At 54.0% G+C, this 26,537-nt stretch overlaps 1 protein-coding gene across 1 annotated transcript; it reads right to left on the reverse strand.

Annotated features, from left to right (window-relative positions):
• Positions 1 to 247: 247 nt before the first annotated feature.
• Positions 248 to 26,537, reverse strand: VPS26C (VPS26 endosomal protein sorting factor C; the record flags this gene model as incomplete). Its single annotated transcript, XM_084232525.1, has 8 exons — positions 248 to 330; positions 593 to 745; positions 945 to 1,095; positions 3,983 to 4,057; positions 5,682 to 5,762; positions 10,062 to 10,211; positions 11,443 to 11,586; positions 26,481 to 26,537. The coding sequence occupies 8 exons, from the start codon at positions 26,535 to 26,537 to the stop codon at positions 248 to 250; spliced, it is 894 nt and encodes a 297-aa protein (XP_084088651.1).

Genomic DNA, 26,537 nt, shown 5'->3' on the forward strand with positions numbered 1-26,537 from the left:
GACAACCACGCCACCAAGTCGGAAAAGGCGTGCGCGGGTCAAGAGCCAGCAGCGCCTGCGTTCTGGGAAGTGATCTTGCCAGTGACCTCCAGAACCCTGAGGATTTCAAAGGGGTCGGGTCAGAGGTGCTGCTGCAGGCGGAGGCCTCCTGGGAGTGAGGAGGAGCGGCCATCCGAGGAGGAGGCTTCTGATACAGAATGATCCGGAGGGCAGGCCCGGCTGTGCTCGCGGTCCCGTCCGGCCTGGGCTAGACCCTGCAGAGCTTCAGCGGGAAGTTCTCCGTGATGAGGTGGTCGGCGTGGAGCAGCACGACGACGTTCACCTCGAATTCTGAGGGGAGAAAGCACAGGCTCGCGTCAGGCGCTGTCTCCTTCAAGGGCTCAGCGTCACCGCCCCGGCGCACTCTGACGGGGTCGCCACCATCCCCGCGTGGCCGAACAGACTGGGGACAGCTCACTGCCGTCCCCTCGAGCAGGCGCAGTAGCATCTCGATGGCTCGCGGGGGTGACTGAAGGCCCGAGGCTCCGGGCTGCGCCTGGCCTGTGTGTCCCGGCAGGGCGCCCTGTGTGGACAAGGGCTGAGCAGCGCTTACCCACTTTGAAGTTGGTGGTCTCCAGCGTGGGGCAGGTGAACAGCCGGGGGAAAACCATGTATATGGGGATGGAGAGGCTCCGACACACATCCCCATCGGCGATCTGAATGTTCTGGATCTCTGTGGCATCGCGAGCGTACCCCTCCGCGCACCCTGGGGGAGGGAGAAGGCACCACAGGGTCAGAGAGTCCAGAGGACCCATCAACAGACCCTCTTTGGGCTGGGGAGAACCTGCACCCCCACAGCACTGCCCCCTCACTGCCCAGGCCTCCCCGCCTCCCCACCTCCCTGCCGTGTGCACCCGAGGGCAGCAGGGTCTGGCTCAGGCGGCCCGCGTGGGTGGGGGCCTCACCACAGGTCTCCACGCGGACCAGCTGCAGCTCTATACTCCGGATGGCGGCCTCCGAGCTCTCTACCACCAGCTCCCCGGTCAGGGGCTGCGTGATCACACAGTTGGTCGAGTTGAGATGTCCTCGGATGAGAAACTTGGGGAGCAAGGCTCTCTAAAACCAAACAGAGACGCAGACATCAAGACGGGAGATGCCTGGAGAAATGACTCGATCGTCCGTTTGGTACAAGTGAAAACTGAAAACAAAATTCAGTCGTTTTCATAAAAGCCAAGGAACTTGGGCCTCCCCGGTGGCGCAGTGGTTGAGCACTGGGTTGTGAAGCTGCCCGTGGCCTCTGCGGCGCCGGTTCAATCCCCGGCTGCTCCCCGGCCACCGGAGGAGGGTCCCCCATGGCGCGCAGACCTCTCCTGCCGCCCGCTGCTCCCCTCAGCAGTGTCCTTCGGTCCTTCTGCCTGCTCTGCTCCCCGCTCTGGCTCTGGTGAATTCTCTCACCCTCCCGCGCTTCTGACTGTACCCAGTGCTTGTATAAACAAAACAAACAAACAAACAAACAAACAAATAAATAAACATGCCTCTATTAAAACAAACAAACAAAAAGCCAAGGAACTTATTTCACAAAGTCTCTGAGTCCAGCCGGCCCCTCGCGCACAGCTCACCTCCGCTGGGACTGCGGCACTGACAGGACAGCCTGGGCCCAGCACTGCCGGGCAGGGATGCCTCTGCCTGGCGCCCCAACAGGCAGACATCTCTGGCAACATCTTGATTTAAGAGAGAATTCTAAAAGTAATTAGAAGCAAAGGAAGCGATTTGTTCAGAAAAATAAAAAGCAGTGGCCGTCGACACCGAGACTCGGCGAGGCCCCTTTCCAGTCATCGATAAGAAACGCTTCCCTGTCCAGCGGGAGACGCTGAGTACGCATCCGCCCTGGCGCTGGCCCGGCCAAGTCGCAGCAGCACGGCGAGCCCTGCGCTGGAAGAGCGGCGGCGTGGCGCGGGGAAGCGGCCTACGCATCGGAGGTGAGAGCCCGCCCTGCACCTGAGGAGCAGGCCGCACAGCCGCCCTCCGGGGCCTGCCCACCCAGGAGACCCCAAAGCAGGGCCACGTCCCAAGTCATTGATGGCCAGTGTCGGAGCTGCTAGACCTGGGAGACAAGCCGCCCTCAGACCCGGCGAGAGAGCCCACGGGCCCCGGTCAGAGTGGCCCGGTTCTCACTCGGGCTAAGGGGAGACAGTCGGATGAGCAAGACTGAACCTACTAGGTCTGCATGTGGAACTACTGCCTGGCAGCCAAGCGTCAATAAACACTTGAGGAAACAAAAGCAAGAGGCACACACGCCACGCACAGAAGCAGCCCTTACGAAAAAGGCCGCATCGGTGCCCCGGGAGAAGCAAGGGCACCTGTGGATACGAACGGCGCGTCGAAATGGATCACGCTCTCGAGGGGAACGTTTCCACCCACGGGCCAGAACTAACTGAAGGGCCGTCAGTGAGCCCCGAGACTGGGCTGAGGGCCCAGCTGAGCAGGGACACAGGAGAGGCTCACGGAGCCGGAGGAGCTGGGGTCTTCAGAAGGAAGCGACCACAGCGTGCGAGGCAGCCTGACAGCAGGAGGCGCCAAGCCTGGGCAGGCGCCCTGACGTGAGAAGTCCAGGGAGAGCTTGGAAGTTGCGGGGTGTTGGGCGTGAGGGAGAAACAGATCAGCTCGGACAAATCTGAGAACTGGACAACCGGGTGCTCCTGTTCAAAGCTGTAAGGGCAAGAGGTACCAGAGCTAGAATTTCCTACCCAAAGTGGGCTTCAAATGTGAGAGCAGAGTAAGACATTCTTCAGACACGCAAAGGTTTCAGACACTCGTTTAGAAGGAAGGAATCTGGGACGTAGCCCAGCAAAACAAAAGTAAACGAAAGAAAGACAAAAACTCAACGGCGGGCAGTGACGAGGGGCGAACTCACAGCCGCAGCTGAGCCCCGGACCGCGACGCCTCAGGCGCTGCACGCGGGCCCTGGCCGGCAGGGGGCATAAGGAGCCATGCCAAGCTGCAGCCGGGGCGGCAGGCACTGCCACCGAGCAGGGAGGCGTGGTGGCGGGCCAGAGCGAGCGCCTGGCGGCCTTCGCTGTCTGTAAAGCTCAACTGCCTGGTCTGAACGTTTGAGGAAAGTAGAAACAGGATGAAAAGAAAAGTGAACAACAGAAAAAAATAAGAAAAAAAGAAAGAAAACCACTCACAACCCGAGTCTAGCCGCCGGGAGCCTGGAAAGGAGGGAAACCAAGGAAGCGCGCCCGAGAGAACGCGGCCAGGGCCCAGGGGACAGCGGCGGCTGCCGTTCTCAGCCAGGAGGACGGGAGAAGCCCCGTGCCGCGAGCCTGCGCGTCAGAAAGTCCTGCCAGGGCTGGGGCTAACAGGTGCCCCGTGGGGCTGTGCTTTCTGCTCAGCTCTTCTCTCCAGTTGTTACCGATTGTTCCTAATCATTCTGACCCGTCCGAAGTCAGGAATATAAACTTGTCCTGACCAGCTCAGAAGGCCCCGGCCTGGTGGTTCCTGCGCTGAACCGACGCGGCACCCTGCAAGCATCCAGTCAAGGTTCCTATTCCTGCCGGAAAAATCCTGCCCCCGGAGACGCCCGGTGGACACACCCCGGCTCTGCTGGGCCTCCGAGAATGATGCCCTCGCCAGCCCTGAGCCCGGCCCTCCCAGACCGGCCGCCTCCAGTCTGCCCATATAGACAGATGCCACCGTGGCGCGCGGAGCCACAACTGGGCTCAAGGACGAGCCCTACTGACTACGGGCCGTCAAAGCGAGAGCAGATGGCAAATGGCAAACACGCAGCCTCCAGAGAAACTTCCAGAAAGTGCTCTACTAAGTAGTTGCCGAGTTTTAAAAGAAATCGGAATTGGAAATAGACTAATTTGGGTCCAGACAACAGTCAGGAATTCCCTCTTGCTGGCGATTTCCTTCCCAAATGAAGAACAGCTGGCAACGGGCAGGAGTCAGGGATCTGGCTCCTAAGAAAAGGCGCCTGCGGGGAGCCTGGGGGTCTCACCTCTTTGACGTTCTGTAGGGTTTCCGGGGTGATGGTGAAGTCCACGGGACTCGGAGTCAGTTTCCCCTTCTGAGGCTGAAACAGGAGGGAGACCAGTCAGCCACCGAGAGCCTGGGTCCTCAGGCCGGGCCCCCCTCAGGGAGACGCACGTGTAGCCTGGGAGCCAGGATGGAAGCCCCAGGGGGACAGGCTCTGACACGTCTGCCAAAACCATGTCGTCAAATTTCTTCATGCCCCGTGACTCAGTTTCCTCATCTGTAAAATGAGGGGCCAGATTTTTTGATCTCTAAGTCCCCTTTCAGGTCCGGAATTTAAAAACCAGACCCAAGAAGCTGACCACAATTACTGGGAGATGTTCAAGTTCTTTTCTTAGGAGAGGAGGAAACGCCGGCGTGTCCACAGGTCGGCACCGTGGCCTCCGGGCACCGTGGCCTCCGGGCGCCGTCGCTGGCTCCACGTCACAGGTGAGGACGAGGCGCTTCCATGACTTGCTCAGGCGGGTGGAGGAGCCAGGACCCAACCCAGCCCGGTAGTCGGCTCCGTCGCTGAGCCGCCCCGCTGCCCCGAAGAACCACACCTGTAAGTACCTGCCTGTGACACGAACCCCGCCCGGCAGAGCCCCTCGCGACAGCTCCCTTCACCGCCCTGCCCAGTACGCCGGGCCCAGACCCGTGGCGCGGGCCATCGGCCAGGCTCCCTCGCGCACACACAGTTTCATCTGAGGAAAAGTTTTCTTCTAACAGGTTCATGAACATGTTCTTTAGTGAATTTGTTATTAACAGGTTAATACTGAGAGTCAATCTGTTCCTCCTCACGTCATTTGAAGGAAATATTTAACTTGTCAACCACAGGTCACAGCGAGGTCTGTAAACTCATTCACAAAGACCTTTTTTTTTTTTTTAAATTTAGTAAAATTAATTGATTTACAGGCCGTGAAGGTTTCAGGGACGCATCTTCAGCTGTGAGTCGCCCTCCCCACCGCGGGGCTGATGCCCTGTGCGCCTCCCCACCCCTCGGGAATCACGGTACTGTTCAGAGTCTGAAAGATACTTTTGTTGTGATTTGTTAGTGTTCCCGTATAGACAGGTGCCACCTGTCTATATACTTAATTCATACACACACACACACACACACACACACACTCACATTTATATGCACATTTCCCTGAGTTCAATCATGGGTTTTCTTTTTGACAGTCTTGGTACCACATATTTTAATTTTTGTTTCAGCTCAGCTTCCATCCATGTTGCCCCAAAGGCACTATTCCTTCTGTTTCACTAGCCGAGTGGTCTCCCATTGAGCACATGGGCCGCAGCTGCTTCCACAGTCACCAGTGGGCGCTGGGTTGCGTCCAGGCCTGGCTATTGTGGCTAACGCTGTTATGAACACAGGGGTGCAGATACCATTTCAAATTCGAGTCTCCTCACCTAGGAGAGGCACTGCTGGGCTGTGTGCTGTCTCCATCTTTACATGGGCTCCTTGTTCAGTGTACCCCGGGCAACTCTGGGCCGAGGGGCGCGGGGCACACCTAACGCTCGTGCTGCTGGTTGTGCCAGAGAAACAAGGTTCCTCATCCCTGATCCTGGGGTCTGGTGTCCCCAGTGGCCCTGAAACCGCAACAGCTAACGTATCGGCCCGTCAGGAGGGTGGAACCCCAGGCCCCACAGAAGACCCTGCCGCGCGGAGACCAGGCACTTACAGCAGAGTGCACGATGAACTCACAAGTCTTGGTCAGGTCCTTGGCCAACAGGGACCGCCGCATGTCACAGCGCAGGGTGTACTGGGGAAGGTGGAGGAGAAACGGCATTTAGTGAGACCGGCCTTAGGATGATGTGCAAAGAAACACGTCGTCAACCTATTTCAGGAAAACTGTCCAATGAATACGCCCACTAGAGAGAGTTTAGGGCCTTGCTATAAAAAACAGGTTCAAGTGACGCCTCAACCTCTTCTGCAGCCCCCATGGGGGGAGTCACTGGGACAGGGGCCAAGCCTCACCTGCACCTCGGGAGCGCCCGGCAGAGCAAGGCCCTGGCTCTGTCTCCCTGTGCCAGCCCGGCCATGGGGTACTGCGCTTCTCTGCACCTCGCTTCCTGCTGTCTCCGCCGCCCCGCATGCCCGGTGAAGGGGCCGCTGCCGGAGCAGGGACGAGGAAGCACAGAGGCAGAAGTGGGCATCCCGCAGAGGGTGCAGCCCTGACCCTGGGCCCTCGGTGCCAGGTGCCCCACCCCCCGAGAAGGCACGGGTACCGACAACGGTCAGCGAGCCGGCCGCGGCGACCTTAGAACCAGCTCTTCATGTTTTAACCTTAGGGCGGAAGAAAGGGAGGGTCTTCGCAAGGTTTTAGTCTGGAGAGTGCAAGCACAAGCCCAAATGGTGCGACCAGAGTGACACCCACACGCCCTCACACGGCTGCCACGACGGCCCCTCACGGACACACTCACCTCCCGGCCTTGAGCTCAGCTGGCGCCATTGCTCTGCGAGGCCCCAGCCGGCCGCTGCAGGACCGGACCCCTGGGGAGCCCCCCGCCCGCCCTCCCGACACCCCCGTCACCCAGCCGGCCCAGAACTGGGCGGGCTCCTCCACAGCCCTTGAGCCCAGTGTCCACTGACAAAACTGAACAGTGTGCTCAGCTCTTACCACCACCGTTAAAATAATCCCATAACCCATGTGATACAGCAGTTTTAGCTTCCCAGGAGGAGCTTTACAATGACGTTAAAAATACCCTGTATAATCGGGTGGTCGGATGAAGAAGCTGTGTTATTACCAACAGCCGACCCCCATACAGCAAGCAGTTGCTATTATAACTAAGGTGTTACGGGATCTTCCCTGGTCTGCAAGAATGTTTTCACTTTCCCTCTCTTTCTGCTCTTCTCCCCAGCCAGACAAGGTCAGCGAGGGCCGCGGTTACACACGCGATGTTCATGCGCTGCAGACGTGTGCACGAGCGCACGCACGATGCCGCCGCCTCTTTGTCCTCTCCCGGTACACGGTGAGAACTGCCCTTCCTCAGTGTCAGTCTGGGGGGTGTTGGGCAGGGCCGACCTCCCCCATCCGTATCTGGGTGCAGGCGTGACCAGTAAGACAGGCCTAAGAAAGCGTCCTGCTCGTGCCCGCCCGGTGGACAGCAGGCCTGCCGAGGTGAGAGCCGGCAGGCTGGCAGGAGCTTCGCCTGGCAAGGATGTGCCTGCAGGGGGGAAGCCCGCCCAGAGTGCAGCAGCAGAGCTGCAGACACGCCTGGCACCCAACCTGCCTCAGACCTGCCCTGGAATTGCCACTTCTGTGGTCCAAGACCCCATTTTTGGCTGAGTTACTTGGAGCTGGATTTCTGTAACTTGCAGGTGAAAGGTGGTGAATTCCAGGCACCGCTTTTGGTCACCAGATGATCAGAGCGAACGCAATAGTCAGTAATACGAGTCGGCTGGTGACAAGTGGAGGGGGGGGGTAGTTGGAGGAAAACTCGTGCTACAGTGTCTGGGCGCCCTGTTATTCCCACGCCCTTCCTCGCACTCATTATGATAACGTCAGGATGGCCACCAGTCACTCATCCGTTCACTCAGCAAACACCAGCACATCCTGGGTGCTGGCACCATAATCACGATCTCATTACCGCAGCAAGGGAAGTCACGATGGCGCTGGGGTCGGAGAGGTGGGGTCTGAACTCACACCTACCAGCTGCCCACGCGCAGTCTCGAACATTTAGGCGGCCAGCGCCTCTAGCCCAGAGCTGCCGGCTGCAGAGCCCGGCCTTGTCCTACTGTGGGGATCTCCCCACGCGCTCGGGAGGGGTCCGCAAGGTGTGGGCTGCTGGGGGGCAGGCGGGTCAAGGCTCAGACTTGAGCAGGAGGCCAAAGGAGGTGCAAGATCCGACCTTTCTGTGTGTCAGTGACCACAACACACAAGAAGGAAGATGCTGGCCACCAGCTCCAAAGCACACTCCCAGGGAGAGCATTCTGAACCAGGACTCACAGAGTCATTCCGAACAATTTCAGCAGCGCGTTGTGCTGCTACATTCTGTGGTGTGGTAAAAAAAATGTGCTAGAACAGGCCCAGGATTAGAACAAACATAATGAAACTTGCCTAGGATTAAAGTAAGTTTTAAAAGAGAAAATAGTTGTCCAAAGGACAATTTCAAAAGACTAACAGACTATTAAGCGCCATGATACAACGATCTTGAATTTGTCTAATAAAAGGTCGAAAAATGAACATCATGGGACCGGGAAGAAAAAGAGCAAGTCATGCGGCCCTCGGAAGTGACGAGTCCCCAGCACGGGCCAGGTCGGGGTTTGGCGCTGGCGACATTCACGCCTTCCGTCTGTGCCAGCATTTTTACTTTTGGATTCTGTGGCTTCAGTACAATTCGAATTATAACTAAAATTCCTTTGTGCCTATATGATTTGAGAAAGATGCTGTCGTAGTTCAACAACATTTTCTATCCAAAACCAAGCGGCACGGCCCTCGGGGTGCTGGCCCGGCCACCTGCTCGCCGCCCTCGCTGAGCGCGCGCCCTGCGCTGCAACGGGCAGCTGGCACGGACCCGCCCAGAAACTGAGTGAAGCAAAGAATGAAAAACACATCCAAGGCTAGGTCCTCCCAAGAAGTGTTCTTCCAAAATTTTAAATAGGAATTGGGATTTACACGACATTTGAATTCTGTCCATTTTGATAGGTGTGCAAACATTAACTGTGACCGTCTAAGAGAATGTCCCTATTTTTTGGAGATATTGACATATTTCAAGTGCCAAGATTCTGTAACTTTGAAATGATTCAGAAAAAAACATAGACGGCAGAAAGATGACAAAAGTCAAAGTATCGAGTCGGGGGGGCAGGAGGGGTTAAGGACCAGGGCGACGGTGAAGAGAAGCTCTTCATTTTTAGAACGTTGTGCGCTATTTGGGAGGTGCAGAATTTCAAATTGTAGCGTAGGAGCTTAACCCTCGAGTGGTCAAATCTAATGACCGAAACAAAGGGGGGCTTGAGGGGGGGATCACCAGTGTGTGATGTGTACGGCCTGCGTTACACGCCCGCGTTAAAGACCCACGTGTGGGGGAAGCAAGCGGCGCTGATTCTGGAGAGGGGAGTAAATGCCATGTTCAGTCTTGCTGGAGGGCGCTCTCGTTCACTTTCTTTCATGGCCAAAGAACTTCCAGCTTAGAAAGCGGGCCCAAGGGTTCGTGTCTGCACATCAGCACCTGCACGTCTAACTGTCCGTCCCGCAGCCTCCCCCCATCATCGCTGTGACTCCCCGGGGGTGTCCGCAGCCTTCATTCGTCCTTGGGGACGGCACTCCCTGAGAGCTGCGCCAGTAACACCGGACGGGAGTTTTTTTCTTTAGAGAAAAGACGTTTACTGCAGCAGGTGACGCCACACGACGCGCGTCTTCTCCTGACAGATCTTTCTGGGAATTCATGAAAGTCACATATAGACAAATTCTCCTTTTTGAGGATTTTTATTATCAAAGTGCCGTACTTGAAGTAGGGGAGTGACCTCCATCAAGACCAAATTATCAGCTAAAACTTTAAAAGTGGTAAATAAAACCCAGCCTGGTGCGGCCCTCTGCAGACGCCAGGAAGCCACGCTGTCCCAGCGAGGGCGCCCGGCACCGCACAAGCTCCTTTCTCTCCCCTGGGTGAGGGCAGCCACCCCCTCCCCGCCCCCCTCTCTGAGTCAGGGCTGAGCAACAATAGCAACAGTGAGGGCCCCTGAACCAGGAGGTGGACAGGAAGCCATAAATCCACTTCCCCTCATTTACAAGGCTAGTTCAGTAAAGAATACAAGCCTGTGTGAACAAAGTAGCCTCTGGGGGTTAAACAAAGAGATATTTATGCGCATGAAATAGACAAGTTGGGGCCGGTGCCAGAAAGAAGTGAGGGCAGATCTCTGCCCCAACAGCAGCAGCCCTCCAGCGGCCCAGGAAGGTGCCCCAGGGCAGCAAGGGCGCTGGCGGATGGTGCGGGTTGCAGGGCTCCGCGCAACTGGACAGAGGCCAAGGCCGAGCCAGAGCCACCAACTTCTCTGTGTCCCCAAAGGAGACCAAGTCGCTGGGCAGAGCTGTTCTGGGGTGGACCCGCGGGACACCCACCTGGATGTTGACGAACACGCCGTGGTACGTCTCGTACAGGACCTTGTTACCCTTCACGTGCAGAGGAAACTCAAAAGGGATTTCTGTTTTGCCACTGGGAAACTTTCCTGGCTTCACCATTTCGATGGTGCTGTTGATAATCTGGATTGGCTGTAGACAGAAATCGGCTCAGTCATCAGCAGGCGCCTTCACACGAGTCCTAACAATCCTGCAGACCCCTCCGCCCGGCACCCCGGGCTGCGCCGGGTGCCTGTGTCCAGATGACAGGCGGGGGCTCCATTTTCAAGTCTCTGGCAACAGTTTGTGTATCCAACACTGGGGTGTTGGATCACGGTAGGAAGGGAACTCATATTCCTGTTCCTCCCCCCAAATATCTTACCCAGTCTCATCTCGGAACAAAGCAGCAGACCCAGCAAAGCTCTTCTCACCCCTCCTCACCCTGGGGTGCACCAGCCCCTCCGGGGTAGGGAAGAGCAGACTGAGGAGCAGGCTCAGGCACCCCCATGGGGAAGGTGGCACAGCAGGTGCTCAAGAAACTTATGCTTCATTCAGTGTTGTTCTGTTACAATGCTGGTGAGATAAGACCGTTCCCAGCAGCCCCTGTCCGGTGGTGTTGAGTCCCCACGTCTGTGTGGGTTTCCTCCCAAACCATAGGGGGCACATGAGGGTCACTAGCGGGTCTCAGGGGGCCGGGGGGAGTGGGTGTGGGTGTGGTGAAGGGCGTCCTGTCCAGGATGGGGCCCCCATGTGTCCGGAGCTGCCGTGCCCGGCTCTGGCCACAGTGACCCTGAACTTGGCTAGGTGGGTTGGAGGATGAGGGAATGAAGACAAATGCCTGTTGCTATTAGACGTGCCCGGCCTTTGTTTAGAAGTTTGGTGACGTCTGTGTGGCCGGGACTAGGAGGCAGGCGCCGAGCCCTCGCTGTAATGATAAGCCACTGGTCCACTGGCTTCGCTATCAGCGTTTTGCTCACAGTCGCAGCCTCCAGGAACCTATGAGTCACCTTAAGCAGGGACTGACCTCCCTAACATCCGGCGCCGGCCAGGGGGCAAGGAGATGGCAGCTGGACGCCGGAGCTGCCTGAAGCCACACCTCAGCATCTCCGAGAAGCTGCGCAACCTCTAAAGTGGGTCTGAAGTGCTGATGGACCACTTGGAGCTTGGAGCTCCCCTCCCTCTCGCTCCTCTCCCCTCCCCTCTATGGGGGTAGAAAGGCACAGACTTGCAGCAGCGGGGATCTGCAGAGTCAGGCCAGCTGAGTATCTTTCAGTTTGATTGGCAAGTATGAAACCCCACTAACCCCTACAAACTCAGGACAGACAACAAAGTCGGACGGCAAGTAACCCCGGACACCCACGTCAAGACTGGCCAGGCCACTCACCTTAACTGAGTTGTAGAAGGCCTCGAAGACGCCCACGCTTTTGGCGCTGAGCTGCAAGCTCACGGTCCCTTCCACAGTCAGGGAGACACCCTGGTGCTGGACCGAGTCCTTCCCGGAGATGAGCACCACGCCCGAGAGCACCTCCTGGGAGCAGAGAGCACCGTCAGCCAGCCCGTCCGCCCTCACCCTCCCGTTCCTAGACATTGGCTCCCCAGCCAGCAGGTGCTGCCCTGGACCCGGTGGGAGGCAGGGTGATTTCAGGGCTGGCCACGCCAGGGGGCCAGGGAGGCGGACAAGGAATCACCCCGTTTTCACTCCATGCCAGGAGATCCCCCATGAGGTCTGACTAAGGGCAGAGGGCAAAGTCCCCGCCGCTCACACACAGGCAAGGGTGAGAGCCTCTTCCCAAGGAACACAAGACAGTAAAACGTTCCTTTAGCTTCTTCTCCATTGTAGGGACTAAGGCCACTCCAGTTGTATTCCAAGACCCCTGGGGGCCCCACACTGTGGCCAGCGGAGACACCCCTTTCCGGCTTTCCTCAGCCCCCACGCCTGTGATAGGGTCTCACGCATGAACCGGGCACCGCAGAGAAGCAGCAGCAGCTAACAATAAACGAGAACAATGAGATGCGGCGCTGTCAACAGCGGCCTGGCCGCGGCTCTCCCCAAATCTTCCTGCGCAGGTGCTTTCCAGGCCGCTGCTCGCTCCCAAGGCCCAAGTGACTCAGCACCGCCATCTCGGTGTCCTCTCTGCCCGCGGGGCCTGGCCGAGGAGAGGTCCAAGGTCCTCAGGGTGACACAGGTGACCCGCCTTGCCAAGAGGTCTAGCAGGTGACTGCTGACTCCCCGAGGACGACCACCGAGCGCCAGGGCGCGGACCCCAGCCCTGTCCTCGCAGGGCAGTTTCGAGCCCACGCCAGGGAGCCGGGTTGCTCAAGGCGGGGTTTGCGGGTTTGCGGGCTGAAAGGGAAGCCCCGGGTCCCTGAAACCCTCCAGCCCAGCATGATGCTGGCGAGTGGCAGCTGATGGCAGCTGTTTCTGGACAACAAAACCAGCAAGACTGGAAATGCCCCGGACTCGGCTGTCTGAGGCTGTGGGCCCGCTAGGCGCTGATTCCCCGGGTCACCTCGTGGAGAGGTGCCCAACTCTCACGGCAGGGAGAATTTAGGGGCCCGGGATAGTCCACCTTAAATGTGCTCCCTACACCCCGTGCCCTGAAGTCTAAAGTCAAATGAGCGCCATCCTCGCCAAGAAGCAGGCTCGAGCAGCTCGGCTCGCTCCTAAGCACACAAAGCTCATAAGCAAATTTAAATGAAAATTCCTCTGAAATAATTTTACCTTTAAATTTTAAACAAATTCTATTTTGCAGGACCCAAATCACACAGAAATCTAATTTTTAAAAATTTAAATTCATCAGCATATGAGAAAGTAATCGACTAAGTGTGTCCCAGAAGTAATTGGGACCAAGCTGCCTCCTGGACCTCCTCAGCCCCCCAGGGTCCTGCTCCTGGTTATCCACCGCCTGCCCGGTCAGCCTCAGGCCAGGGCCCGGGCCTCGGGCTGGCACAGCAGCCCCTGCACCCACAGGTCCTTCGCCTCCTGTAATCCTGTGGCCTGAGAAGGGAAAAGCAGCAAAGTACCTCGGAAGCAAGCAGAGTAAATATTTTATGACCCAAGGGACTCCTTTCTTATTCCTTGAGTTTAATTAAGAAGGGAAGTAATAGAACATAAAAGAAGTAAAAGACTTGGAGATAAATTAGGCATCCTAACAGCAAACAGGTGCCGCAGCTCCACCACCACCCAGAGGATGCGGGATCAGCCCCAGCGCAGCTCAACGAGCCGGCACCTGTGGGATCAGAAAGTGGTTCCGAGGCGCGAACGGGACGTGACGGTGCGTGTGTGCAGTGTGGGGGGCAGGCGTGACGGTGCGTGTGTGCAGTGTGGGGGGCGGGCGTGACGGTGGGCGTGTGCAGTGTGAGGGGCGGGCGTGACGGTGAGTGTGTATAGTGTGGGGGCGGGCGTGACGGTGGGCGTGTGCAGTGTGGGGGGCGGGCGTGACGGTGGGCATGTAGTGTGGGGGGCAGGTGTGAACGAGAGTAAAAGACACAGGCTTCAGTGAGGGCAGCTGGAGGCAGGGCGGGCCCCACGGCTTCCCTGAGCATCTTCTAGCCGAGAGCACCAAGGATCAGGGTGGGAAGAGCCAACCGGGTCCAGGTTCCCACGAAGACTTGAAGGCTGCGCACTAGCTCGCTCCTGTCACCCTCGCCAGGTGTCACCCTCCCCAGGTGGAACCCCCAGGAGGTGGCCTGCGGCCCAAGCAGACCCGCTAAAGTCTGCCGGGGAGGAAGGCGCTACCAGCTCGCAGGGCCTGGAGCCCCTGAGGTAGGCCGCTGCCTTTCTAAATTTAAATCCCCCGGGAAATGAAAGCACATGTGTAAGGCCTGTTGCAGGTGCTGCACTGTGGGTGAGAGTGAAACACGCGACACCTCGGGCTGAAGAGTCAGGGACACGGGGCGCTTCGAATGGCACAGTCCGCCCGCATCTGCCCACGGGACAGCTCTCTGAATGTGCTCAGTTTTGAAAAAACCTGACCTACACACTCCTGTCTAAGATTCCGTTTGGTGAAAGTTTTATTGCTTCAAAATGTTCTGGAAAATCTTTACCCTAAACAACCCTGTTGTGTCCTCTGGAGCTGGCAGTGGGGAAACGCCCCCTCTGGAAGCCAGACATGAGGTCTGCTGAGCGGCCCTCACGGGGGACGGCAGCACTTCTCCGAGCCCCACTTCCTCCCCCTGCGGGGAGCAACACGGGCCACGGAAAGCCGGGCCGTGTTCGAGGGGCAATTGTTGATACTGACGGCAAGTCTTCAATTTGCAGAGCATTTTACAAAATCCCATCTTTACGTGCCTGTGTCTGTATGAAAAGCATCCGAAAGCCCCCAGGCGCCCACAGTCAGGGAGCTCGGGGCACAGCGCACCACAGAGCCCGTGGCCAGAGGCTGCGTGAGCCCGGGGCAAGGCCCAACCCCAGCGGCCTCTTACCCGGGAGCTTGGAAACGGGCTCTGGCGCCAGCAGCACTGCCGCTGGCTTGTTAAGACGCCCTTCCGCATCCGCGGCCAGAGCGCTCCCTGAGGCAGAGCGGGCGGCAGCCTGGCCAGTGGCGCCCCCGGGAGCCTGCTCTGCCCCCAGCAGGGATGGGCAGGTGCCGCAGATTGGTCTGGTAGGAGCATCACACACACCACGTGACTGAACAAACCGAGCACAATGAAGCGACAGGTGGAGTCGGGGGCTAGAAACTCCCCAGGTATGGCTGACGTTCAGATGGGACCCAGAAGGGACGCTGGCCTGGCTCATGGGCTTTCGGAACCTGCCTGCGCCCAGGACGAGGACCATGACAGCAGGGGTGGAGGCGGACTGACACGGGGACCAGGGTGAATGGCGGGGGTGAGGGGTCAAGGAGGGCAGCCAGGAGTCAGATGGCTCAGCCCCAAGAAAAGCAGGGGTGAGGGCCTCCCTGGTGGTGCAGGCAGTTGAGCGCAGTCTCTGCAGCGCGGGTTTGATCCCGGCCAGCTGGGAAGATACCCACATGGCGCGGCAGACCTCTCCTGTCCCACCTGCTGCTCCCCTCAGCAGTGGATTTCATCAGTCTGCCTGTTCTGTTCCCCGCTCTGTCTCTGGTGAATCCTCTCACCCTCGTGCACATCTGGCCTGTACCCCGGTTTTTGTATAAATAAAAATAAATCTTTAAAAAGAAAAGCAGGGGTGAGCAGGCCCGTGTTGCAGAAGTGGAGGACACTGGGGAGGCGGGCGGGGTGACAGCAGGGTGACAGCTGGGAGAGTCTGCAGGAGAGACCAGAGAACTCTGCCAACTGGGGTAGCGGTGAGGAGAGTCAGAGGCACAAGAACATAAGAGAGACGCCATCTCCCCAAAACCTGCCCTTGAGCAGCACTGCTGGAGTTCAGCACTGGGGGCCAATCACCACAGCCACTAGGCAGGAAGAAGGCATCTGCAGGTTTCAGCTCAGAGGGTGGCTGGCTGTGCTAGGCTGCACCTGGCAGAGGACCCAAGGTCAGGAGGTTTGCACTGGGGACCTAAGGTTAGGATGTCTGTACTGAGACCCAAGGTCAGGAGGTGTGGACTGAGAATCAGGGTCGGGAAGTCTGGACTGAGATCAGGGTCAGGAGATCTGGATTGGGGACCCAAGGTCAAGGTCAGGAGGTCTACACTGAGACCCATGGTCAGGAGGTGTGGATTGAGGACCTAAAGTCAGGAGGTCTAGACTGAGACCCAAGGTCAGGAGGTCTGGAATGGGCTGGGCTGGGCTCTCAGCCCCATCAGGAGGAAGGCAGAAGGCAACCCAACCACCCTGTCAGAGGCAGAGCAGCCGGCAGGAGGTCAAGGGCATCTGTGACACGCTGAGATTTCTCTAGCTGCTGCGGGGCCTAGACATGGACACACTCACGGTGGTCAGACAGGCTTTCCTAATGCTCCGATCAGTAAAAAATATCTCCAACACACGCCAAATGGAGAACTACAAGACTAACTGTGCGGCACCCTGTTCTCAAGCAGGTCTGCATAATTCTGAAAACGCCTCACGCCTCCTGTGAGGGTTAGGTTCTGACTTAGGCACCAGGTCTTTTCAGATGAGATTGCTCATGAGAAAAGAGGCCCTCATGCAGCTTAAGTGACTAAGGGCCACACCACCCACAAAATGATCGTGAGCTCCCTCCTAGCTCAAAGATCTATAACTTTGTACCCTAAATACCTGTAACAGCATCACTGTAACTGACCATTCGGTCATTAAAAATCCAACAAAACAACAGAGTGGGGAAAAAATTTTTTTTCTTACATCGTTCATGTCTGCACAGTATTTGCTTTCTTCCCTGATGTAGTCCCCTAGGCCAGCCACCACCGAAGCACCTTAGTCCCCTGTGCTCTTCCCCCGTCGTTTTGATCCCTCCCTCCCCGTCCCCTGCTGAACGCCTCAGGTCGATGGTCAGCTTGCAAGTTTTGTTTTTTCTTGATCTTTTCTTTGGTTTCTCTAGATTCCATCTGATATTTATCTTTTTCTGCTGATTTATCTTGCTTAGCATCATCCCTGCTCTATCCATGCTGCTGTAAATGGCATGCGTTCATCTTTTTCATGGCTGAGTAGTAGTCTATTGTGTACATACACCACAACTTTTTGATCCACTCGTCTGGGGACATGTAGGTTGTTGCCACATCTTGGCTATTGTAATTAGTGCTGCATAAACATAGGAGTGAGGTTTCCTTTCGAATTAGTGTTCATTGCCCACGGGGTGGACTCCTAGGAGTGGAATCACTGGATCACATAGTTTAGTGTTTTGAAGATCCTCCACACAGCTGTCCATAGTGGCTGGACCAGTCTGCATTCCCACCAGCAGTGTAAGAGGGTTCCTTTATCTCCACGCTTGTTGTTTCCAGTTTTTTTAATATGAGCTGTTCTCACTGGTGGGGGATGGTATCTCATTGTGGTTTTGACTTGCATTTCCCTGTTATTTAGTGATGTTCAACATTTTTTCACATGCCTACTGGCCATTTGTGTTCCTTCTTTGGAGAAGTGTCCTTTTAGCTCTTGTGCCCATTTTTGACTGGGTTGTGTGCTTTGTTGAGTTGATGTAAGCTCTTTGGAGATCTTTGGTATCAGTCCCTTATCAGTTGTATTACGTGCTAATGTTTTCTCCCAATCAGGAGGCTGTCTCTTCATTTTGGTTACTGTCTCTTTTTGCTGTTCAGTAGCTCTTTTTAGTTTGATTATCTTCTTCGTTTTCTGTGCTGCTGGAGATGAGTCCTCAAAGATGTTTCTGAGGTTTATGTCATGGAGTATTTCACCTATATTCTCTTCTATCTATTCTTTGGTGCCCTGGTCTTACAGTCAAGTTTTATTATCCATTTTGAATTGATTTTTGTGTATGGTATGAGATAGTCCAGTTTTCCCACCACCATTATTCAAGTGGCTTTCTTTGATCCAGTGTAAATTCTTTGTTCCTTTGTCAATGATTAGTCATAGACAAGGCCTCCCTGGTGGCGCAAGGGGTTAAGATGCAACCTATGAAGCTATTCGCAGCCACTGCAGCATGAGTTCAATCCCCGGCCAGAGAGCTACCCACATGGAGCAGCAGACCTCTCCTGACTCTCCCACTGCTCCCCTCAGCAGTGTATTTCAGTAGATCTGCCTGTTCTGCTCCCCACTGTGTCTCTGGTGAATCCTCTCACCTCCACACCTCTGGCCTACACCCCAGGTCTTATATGCATGGATAAATCTTTAAAATAAAAAAAAAAAAAGATTAGTCACAGATAGACCATGTATATGTGGTTTTATTTTTGGGCTTTCAATTTGATTCCATTGGTCTGTGTCTCTCCTTTCGCTGCATTACTGTACTGTTTTTATTATAATGGCTTTGTAGAATTGTTTGAAGTCTGGGCATACCTCTACTCTTCCCCCTTTTATTCAGGAAAGCTTTGGCTACGTGAGTTTTTTTGTGATTCTGTATGAATTTTAACAATATTTGTTCCATTTCTTTAAAGAAAGACATTGAGATTTTTATTGGAATTGCACTGAACCTGTAAATTGCTTGTGGTAAGATGGTTGTTTTAATAAGGTTAATTCTTCTGATCTGTGAACAGGGAATATCTTTCCATTTCTTTGTGTCTTCTATTTCTTCCAACAATATTTTGTAATTTTCCTGGCATAGGTCTTTCACTTCGTTAGGTTTATTCTCAGATATTTAATTTTTTGGTATGATTGTAAATGTAATGGTTTTAATTTCTTCCTCTTCAATGAGACTGATTGTTTGCATATAAGAAAGCTACTGACTTTTGTGTATTTATTTTGTATTGTTCTTAATTAGTTTTTCTGTTTTTAGTATTTTCTCTCTATATATAATCTGCAAATAATGATAGTTTTAATTTTCCCAATTTGCATTCTTTTTTATCTTTCTCTTGCCTAATTGCTCCAGCTAAGACTTCCAGTATATATCAATAACCAGTGATGAGAGTGGACATCCCTGCCTTGCTCTAGATCTTAATGGAAAGGCTTTCTGTTTTTCACCATTAAGAATAATGTTGGGGGGCCTCCCTGGTGGCGCAGCGGTTGAGCGCTGGGTTGCGAAGCTGCCTGCAGCCTCTGCAGTGCCGGTTCGATCCCCGGCTGCTCCCCGGCCACCGGAGGAGGGTCCCACATAGCACGAAGACCTCTCCTGCCGCCCGCTGCTCCCCTCAGCAGTGTACTTCGGTCCTTCTGCCTGCTCTGCTTCCCACTCTGGCTCTGGTGAATTCTCTCACCCACCCACGCTTCTGACTGTACCCAGTGCTTGTGTAAAATAAATAAATAAATACACACACGCGCGCACACACACACACAAAAGAATAATGTTGGCTGTGGGTTTGCGATATATGGCTTTTATTATCTTAAAATATGTCCTTTTTATACCAATTTTGTCAAGGGCCTTCATCATAAATGAATGTTGGACTTTATCAAATGCTTCCTTAGCATCTATTGATATGATAATATGGTTTTCATTTTTCTTTTTGTTGATGTGGTGAATTACATTGATTTTCAGTGCTGAACCAACCTTGCGTCCCTGGAATAAATCCCACTTGGTCCTGGTGTATTATCCTTTTGATGCATTGTCAGATTCAGTTTGCTAAGATTTTATTGAGGATTTTTGCATTTGTGTACTTTAGGGAGGTAAGTCTGTAGTTTTCCTTTTTTGATGTTGTCTTTGGTTTTGATATTAGTTTAGTGTTGGCCTCATAAAATGTATTTGTTAGTATTTATTTCTCAATATTTTGAAATAGTTTTTGTAGGCTAGGCATTAGTTCATCTTTGAACATTTGGTAGAACTCATTTGTGAAACCATTTGGTCCTGGGCTCTTTTTTGTGGCGGGAGGGTTTTGATTGTTGTTTCAGTTTCACTGATTGGTTTGTTTAAGTTTTCTACTACTTCTTTGTTCAGTTTTTTTTTTCTTAAGATTTATTTTTATTTATGTAAGAGCTGGGGTACAGGCCAGAGTCGTGGGAGGGTGAGAGGATTCACCAGAGACAAGAGCAGGGAGCAGAACAGGCAGACGGACTGAAAGCACTGCTGAGGGGAGCAGCGGGCGAGACAGGAGAGGTCTGCCTCACCATGTGGGAATCTCCCTGGCCGGCTGGGAATCAAACCAGCGCTGCAGAGGCTGTGGACAGTTTCACAGAGCTGTGCTCAACCCACTGCACCACCGGGGAGGCCCTCTTTGTTCAGTTTTGGGTGACTGTATAATTCTAAGAATTTGTCCATCTGATCTAGATTGTTGCACTTGTTAGCATTTAAGTATTCTAGTAATTGCCAATTATCCTCTGGATTTCTGCTGTGTCAGTTGTAATTTCTCTTCTTTCATTTATGATCCTATTGAGTTTTCTCCCTCTTTTTCTTTGTGATTTTTCAAAGAACCAGCTTTTGGGTTCATTGATCTTTTGGACTGTCTTTTGTATTTCTATTTCATTTATTTCTGCTTTAATTTTTATTCTTTTCTCTACTGGCTTTTTGGATTTTTGGTTGTTCTTTTTCTAGTTCCTTGAGATGGGAAATTAGGTTGGTTTGGGGGGGGGGGGTAATGCACCTGTATTGCCATATACTTTCCTCTTAATACTGCTTTTGTTGTGTCCTATACATTCTGGAAAGCTGTGTACTCATTGTCATTCATCTCAAGGTATTTTTTAATTTCTTCTTTGATTTCCTCATTTACTCAGTGATCTTTCAGTAGTAGGTTGTTCTGTCTCCATGCAATGGGAGAGCTCCTTGCTTTCTTTTCACAGTTTATTTCTAGTTTGATGCCTTTATGGTTAGACAATCATACTTGGTATGATTTCAATAGTCATGTACTTATAGATGTTTGTCTTGTGACCCAGTATGTGGTGGATCCTGAAGTATGATCCATGTGCACTTTAAAAATGTATATTCGGGGCCTCCCTGATGGCCTAGAGTTAAGTCTCAGCACTATCACCACTATGGCCTGATTTTGATCCCCAGCCGGGGAGTTAACCCACAAGTGCTGCAGCAGACCCCTCCCATCTCACCAGCTACTCCCCTGAACAGTATATTTCAGTAAATCCGCCTGCTCTGCTCCCCACTCTGTCTCTGGTGAATCTTCTCAATCCCCATACCGCTGGCCTAAACCCCAGTTCTTCTATGCAAAAAAGAAATCTTTTAAAATGTATATTAGGTTTTTGGGGGGTACAGTGTCCTATAGAAGTCTATTAGGCCCATGTGATCTAGATCTTCATTTAGGGCTATTGTGTCCTTGTGTATATTTTGTCTCGTTGATTTGAGAGTGAGGTGCTGAAATCTCCTACCACTTATATATTTTCTCCAATGTCTGTTCCCAGAGATTTCAGTAATAATCTAATGGATTTTGGTGCTCCCTCATTTGGTGAGTATACACTGCGGCCCAGTTTGCTGGGTGGCACCAGAAGGCTGAGCAGGATGCACTTCCCCATGCAGCCGGCCTTTGGGGCTTCAAATTGAGGTTGAGGGAAAAAAACATTTGCATCTTGGAGTTCTGTCTGTTCCTGAAGAGCTGGTGCTGGTGCTGTGGTCTGGATTGCTCACGCAGGGGTATCCGAGGGACCCAGATACAAAGTAGGGTGCTGGGAGTCCCAGGCAGGGGCCCAGTGTGCTGGGAGTTGTCACCGGCTGGGTGGGGGTGACTTCCCAGTGCGGCCGGATGCCCGCCGAGAATGGAACCTCTTTTTTTTTTTTTGGGGGGTTTGTGAACACCCTGGAGAAGTCCTGGTGTTGCATAGCTGGTTCAAAGCATCTGGTTTTGCTAAGAGCTCGTATCAATCCTTCTCATAGTGGTTTGTAGGAGAGAGGTTGATTCCTGCCTCTCTGTTCCACCATGCTGTTGCGTGGTTAGGGTTTTTTTTAATACCATTCTAACTCGGCGATTTGTCTTCATAATAACTGTTATGCACAGACCTTTTCTTCTTGTTTTTTTAAAACAAGAAATGACATGCAAGCCAAATAAAACAGAATGCAAACTTAGAGGTTCTTGTGGCTAGGGGAGCAGCCCACAGGGCACAAACCCTCTGCCAGGCAGCCTCGCTGTGCTGGGCAGTCTCGTCTTCATGCTCTCACAACCCTAACAGTTAACGGCGTCACTTTCATGGGGACATATACCAGAAATGAAATGCTCTGAATTTATAAAAACAAATGAATTATATTTACATCCCGAAAAAATGTAACCAATCAGCTCTTCTAGTGCATCGAAAATATAACAGAACTTGCAGTGTAGCTGAGTCCGACTTTTTGGCCAAGAGCACATCTACTGCACCCGACAACGCCTCCAGCGACAGCAAAACCACGCTCACTTTCAGCACCCACAGTGCTGTCACCCCTTGTCTGCCCTCCTCCGCCACTGGCCTCCCTCCTTCCCGGCTGGAGCGGAGGAGCCCGAGGGTCGAGACGCCTGCCGAGGACTTCCCACGCGGGGGCTCGCACGGTGAGCAGATGCCGAGGCAGACGGAGAGCAACTCCGGAAAATGCCGCCGTGGAAGAGGACGCACCACCACCACCTGCCACTGGGCCCCGCCCGCAGGGCAGGGCTGCCCGGGAATGTCTAAGCGCGGTCTCACTTAGCCCTCACGACAAAAGCCCCGTGTGCTATCAGCGCCATCCTGGGAGAGCTAAGTGGCACACAGAGCTGTGACCTTGGGAGGGGAAGACACGGTTTCAGGTAATCCTTCACGGGGTGCCCCGGCATGTCCCTGAATCCTCTGAGCCTCCGTCCACTCGCCCAGCCAATGGGGGCAATGCCACCTCTTTGGTGTCTGCGCGGACGAGCGTGGAGAGGGGAGACTGTAAAACAATGTTGGCTGCATCCTCGGGACATTACCCTTCACTGGAATCAGGTAATTTTTATCATCTCACATTCCATCCGCGGGCTGTGGACACACAGGTTACTTTCCCGACCAGGGAAAATGACTTCTGGGGGCCGGGGGCCCGGCCTCAGGCTCTCAGGGAGAGCTGCTCATGCTGAGTGTGAAGACCCCGAGGGATAAAATTCTGGACCGTTTCTGTGATTTTCTATTTCCGAATGAGAGTGCTGACAGCCATCTTTACAGGGATTCTGCAGTCCCCGCTCCCATATTTATCATTAAGAGTGACTGTCCTGAAGCAAACACAGTAATGGGGGCAAGGGTGGGTTGGGGGGTTCGATGTATAACTCTGAGGCTAAGGCAAACTGAAAATAAATCCTACCAACGTCTGTCTAAAACTCAAGGAAAAGAAAAGAAGTATTTTGGAGAGAAGGAAACGTGAAGTTGCTTTTAAAAACTGCCATCAAATGTGACGAGGCAACCGTACCAGAAACCTTTCGCTAGACTAGGGTCGCTTTACAAATGTCTCCAAGTTCTTGTTCACGTGGCTGACAGTCCATGCCTCTGCCCGAAACAAACAGTGTAAGTGGGGCAGGAGACCCGGGCCTGGCTCCCAGCTTACAAAACTAGGCTCAAGCATCGCCAGCCTCCACCCCGCCCCCTTGAAGCGCCTGAGGGCCCCCGTCCCCCTCCTACTCTGCTCCCCAGGCCCCAGCCCAGCAACCCATCGCCCTTCCTTTCTACTGACCTGTGTCATGAGGCTTCAGACATGGACTGAATACATGTTTTGAATATTATAACAATCTAAAAGAGAATGAGATTGATCAGACATGGCAGAAAAGCATCCAGATGAAGGTGCAACATAAAGCAAGCATGAGCCGGGTATGTCCGTCTAGTTCAGAGGCAAGTCTGTGTGAGAGGAGACGGACAGGGCCAGGGAAGAGGTCAGCGAGAGGCCTGGCTTTCCTGTCCGGCCTTCTGCAAGGGGAGAAGCTGTTAACAGGGCATGGATTACACTCCTAATTATAAAAGTGATCCAACTGTAATTTTTAAAACTCTGCCATTTGGTCAGAGAGTGCCTGTGTCAAGGGCCAATGTTAAACCCAAGTATTTGGGGTCTCTGGTGTCCAAAGAATCAGAACTGTTTTCAGACAGTCCCACAACCAAGATGCTGAAAGTGCAGCAACTGGGTGGGCTATTTTCCAAGTAGAAATCACAGCAGCTTTTTTTTCACTGAATGTTACAATGCCAGCACCGCTGGAAACTAGTAACAACTATGTCTACAACGCAAATTCCTCCGTTTTGCAGAAAGTGGCCCCTCTTAGAGGGGTCGGTATCACAGAGCACTCTGAAATGCCGCCACCTGACCTGGGGTCCAGGCTCTGCCATCAGCTGGGAGGTGGTGGACAGGGCCCAGGCCTCAGTGTCCTTATTGGTATCATGGCAGTGATACTGCCTGGCCATCAAAACTACCCTGGGGCTTCCCAAATATCTCCAGGGTGACCAATGATTGGAGCATGTGGTTATGTGGACAAATCCATCTCACTTCACCAATAACCGTGGGACCAAGGACAGGCTTCACTGGCAACTATCACCTGCCAACCAGGACAGGTGCTGTGCTGACGGCCCACAGGTGAGGCAAGTCTTCAGTGACTGGGCACCAGTGCTACTGAGACATAGAGAAAAATGGAAAACCTGTGCCAGGCAACAGGGGGAGGGTGGCAGAGGATACCCTCACACAGTAAGGACAAACCAGGCGGGGGGAGGGGTCACTGTGCCAAACCTGCTCCATTGTGTACTATTTGTCACTCTTACCACATGTTCACCACAGAAGACATCTCAGCATCTCGGCTAGGGTTACATCTCTGAATAGACAGCGCTAACTTTTTAATGGAACAGTAAATATTAAAGCAAATGTATATGATTTCTTGCCACTGCCTCCCCCAATCCTTACTGAGATTTTCCAATTTAGAGAGAAATGATAAGGACACGAAAGACTAATAATGGGGCCCACACGCTCCTAGTGGCACATAAAGGAGAGCAGGCGCTTTGGAAAAGTTTGGTGGCTCTTTAAAAAGTTAAAAAGAAAGTTACCGTGTCACCCAGGATCCAACTCCTTCATATAGTCCCAACAGAAATGTAAACATGCACTCAAAAAAATTGTAGTAGAATGTTTATATTAATATTGTTCATAACAGCCAAAAAGTGAAAGCCACGCAAATGTCCATCCACAGAGGAAGGGATAAATAAAACGCGGTCTATCTGAGCAATGGAATATTATTCAGTCATAAAAAAGAGTGCAGGCCTGACAACAGGTATGAACGCTGAGAAAACAGGCACTGGCAGCTAATGATCGCACACTACGTGATTCTCTTTATATGAAACGTCTGGCGACAGAAAGCAGATCTGTGGTCGCCGCTGGCTCAGAGGGGGGCAGGATGAGCATCGCCTGCTAATGGGATAGCATTTCTTTTGGGGGTGATGAAAAAATCCTAAAATTAGACGGTAGTGATGGGGGCACAGCTCTGGGAATACAGCCAAACCACACAATTCGGTATGTTGACGAGGGTGAATTTTATGCTATTTGAATTAGATTCCAATAAAGCTGTTACTTAAAACAAGGAATACAAAGTAGATCCATGTAGGTTCCACCAGGGTCACCAACTGTTAGTATTTTGCCTTTTGCTCTCTCACGTAGCAACAGTATGCACAGGAGTGTATGCACAGGGGTCCAGCACAGGAACACAATGGCCGAACCACATAAAATGTAGTTACTGTGCCACTATACCCCCAAACTCTTCAGCCCGTGGAGTATTTTCCCACATAACCAAAATACATATATCACACCAGAGATACTTAACACCATGCAAAACGGTATTTACTAGGAGCCATATGCAAATGTATCCAAAATTATACATTGTATTGGTCGTATGCTATTCTTTTAATGTCTTTTAACCTAAAAAAAAATGCCCAATATTTTTTTTCATGATGTTGACATTTCTGAAGAATCCAAAATTTCACAGAACTTTCCTCAGTCTGGATACATCTGTTTCCGTATGGACTGATTTAGGTTAAACACTCCGCAGAGGGACACTACACAGCTGAGGGGTCCCTCGCTCCCCCCCCCCCCCCAGGACTCTGCCCCCCACAACGCCCGGGGTCCTCAGCCCTGCAGAGGGTGCTGAGGGGGTGTCTGTTCCCTGCCAGTCTCCAGGGAGAACCTGCGTTCCTCCTTCACAGGTAGTTTTTCCCCCGGGGTAATTCGGGATCTGCGAGGTGGCCGCATTTATTGTGTGCAAACCTCAGGGTCCCCCCACCGTCGCGCACCCGAGATTTCAGCCTCGGTTCGCGATCTCCGCCGGCGGCCGTCCCTGGGCGGCTGCGCTGCACTTGCGGGAACCCAGCCCCGCTCTCCCTTGTGTCCCGCAGGCGCGAGCGGGCAGGGGCCACGCAGCAGCCCCCGAGGGAGGGGGAGGGGGAGGCGCGCGACCCCGAGGCCCAGGGACGCAACATCCTCCTTCTGCGAAATAAGGAACCTGGGGCCCGGGTGCCGTGACCGCCCCGTGGCACAGGGCTGGTGAAAGGCGGAATTACGGTGATTATTTCTCGACTTGCACTTCAGTGCCACTGCGGCCGCGAGAGCGCACAGACCGGCGCCGAGGCCCGAGCCCTTCCGCGGGGGCTCCGGGCCTCACCTGGCGGGGAAGGAACCCGGTGGGGCCTCACCTGGCGGGGGCGGGGCGGTGCCAGAACCCGGCGGGGCCTCACCTGGGGGCGGGGCGGTGCCAGAACCCAGCCGGGCTCACCTGGCGGGGGCGGGGCGGTGCCAGAACCCGGCGGGGCCTCACCTGGGGGCGGGGCGGTGCCAGAACCCAGCCGGGCTCACCTGGCGGGGGCGGGGCGGTGCCCGGGCTCACCTGGCGGGGGCGGGCGGTGCAAGAACCCAGCCGGGCTCACCTGGCGGGGGCGGGGCGGTGCTAGAACCCAGCCGGGCTCACCTGGCGGGGGCGGGGCGGGGCCAGAACCCGGCGGGGCCGCCCCTGGCGGGGGGGGTTGGGGGGACCCCGGCGGCGCGCCCCCGCCGGCCCCGCCGAGGCGCACCCAGACGTGCACGGGGCTGCGGGCCAACGCCGCCCGCGGGCGCGCACCCCCACTTACCCCGGCGTGGTACACCTTGTTGGCCCTTTTGATCTTGATGTCCAGGGAGGTCCCCAT

This window comes from Talpa europaea (assembly GCF_964194135.1).
Source record: "Talpa europaea genome assembly, chromosome: 4".
In the NCBI taxonomy this organism is placed as follows: domain Eukaryota; kingdom Metazoa; phylum Chordata; class Mammalia; order Eulipotyphla; family Talpidae; genus Talpa; species Talpa europaea.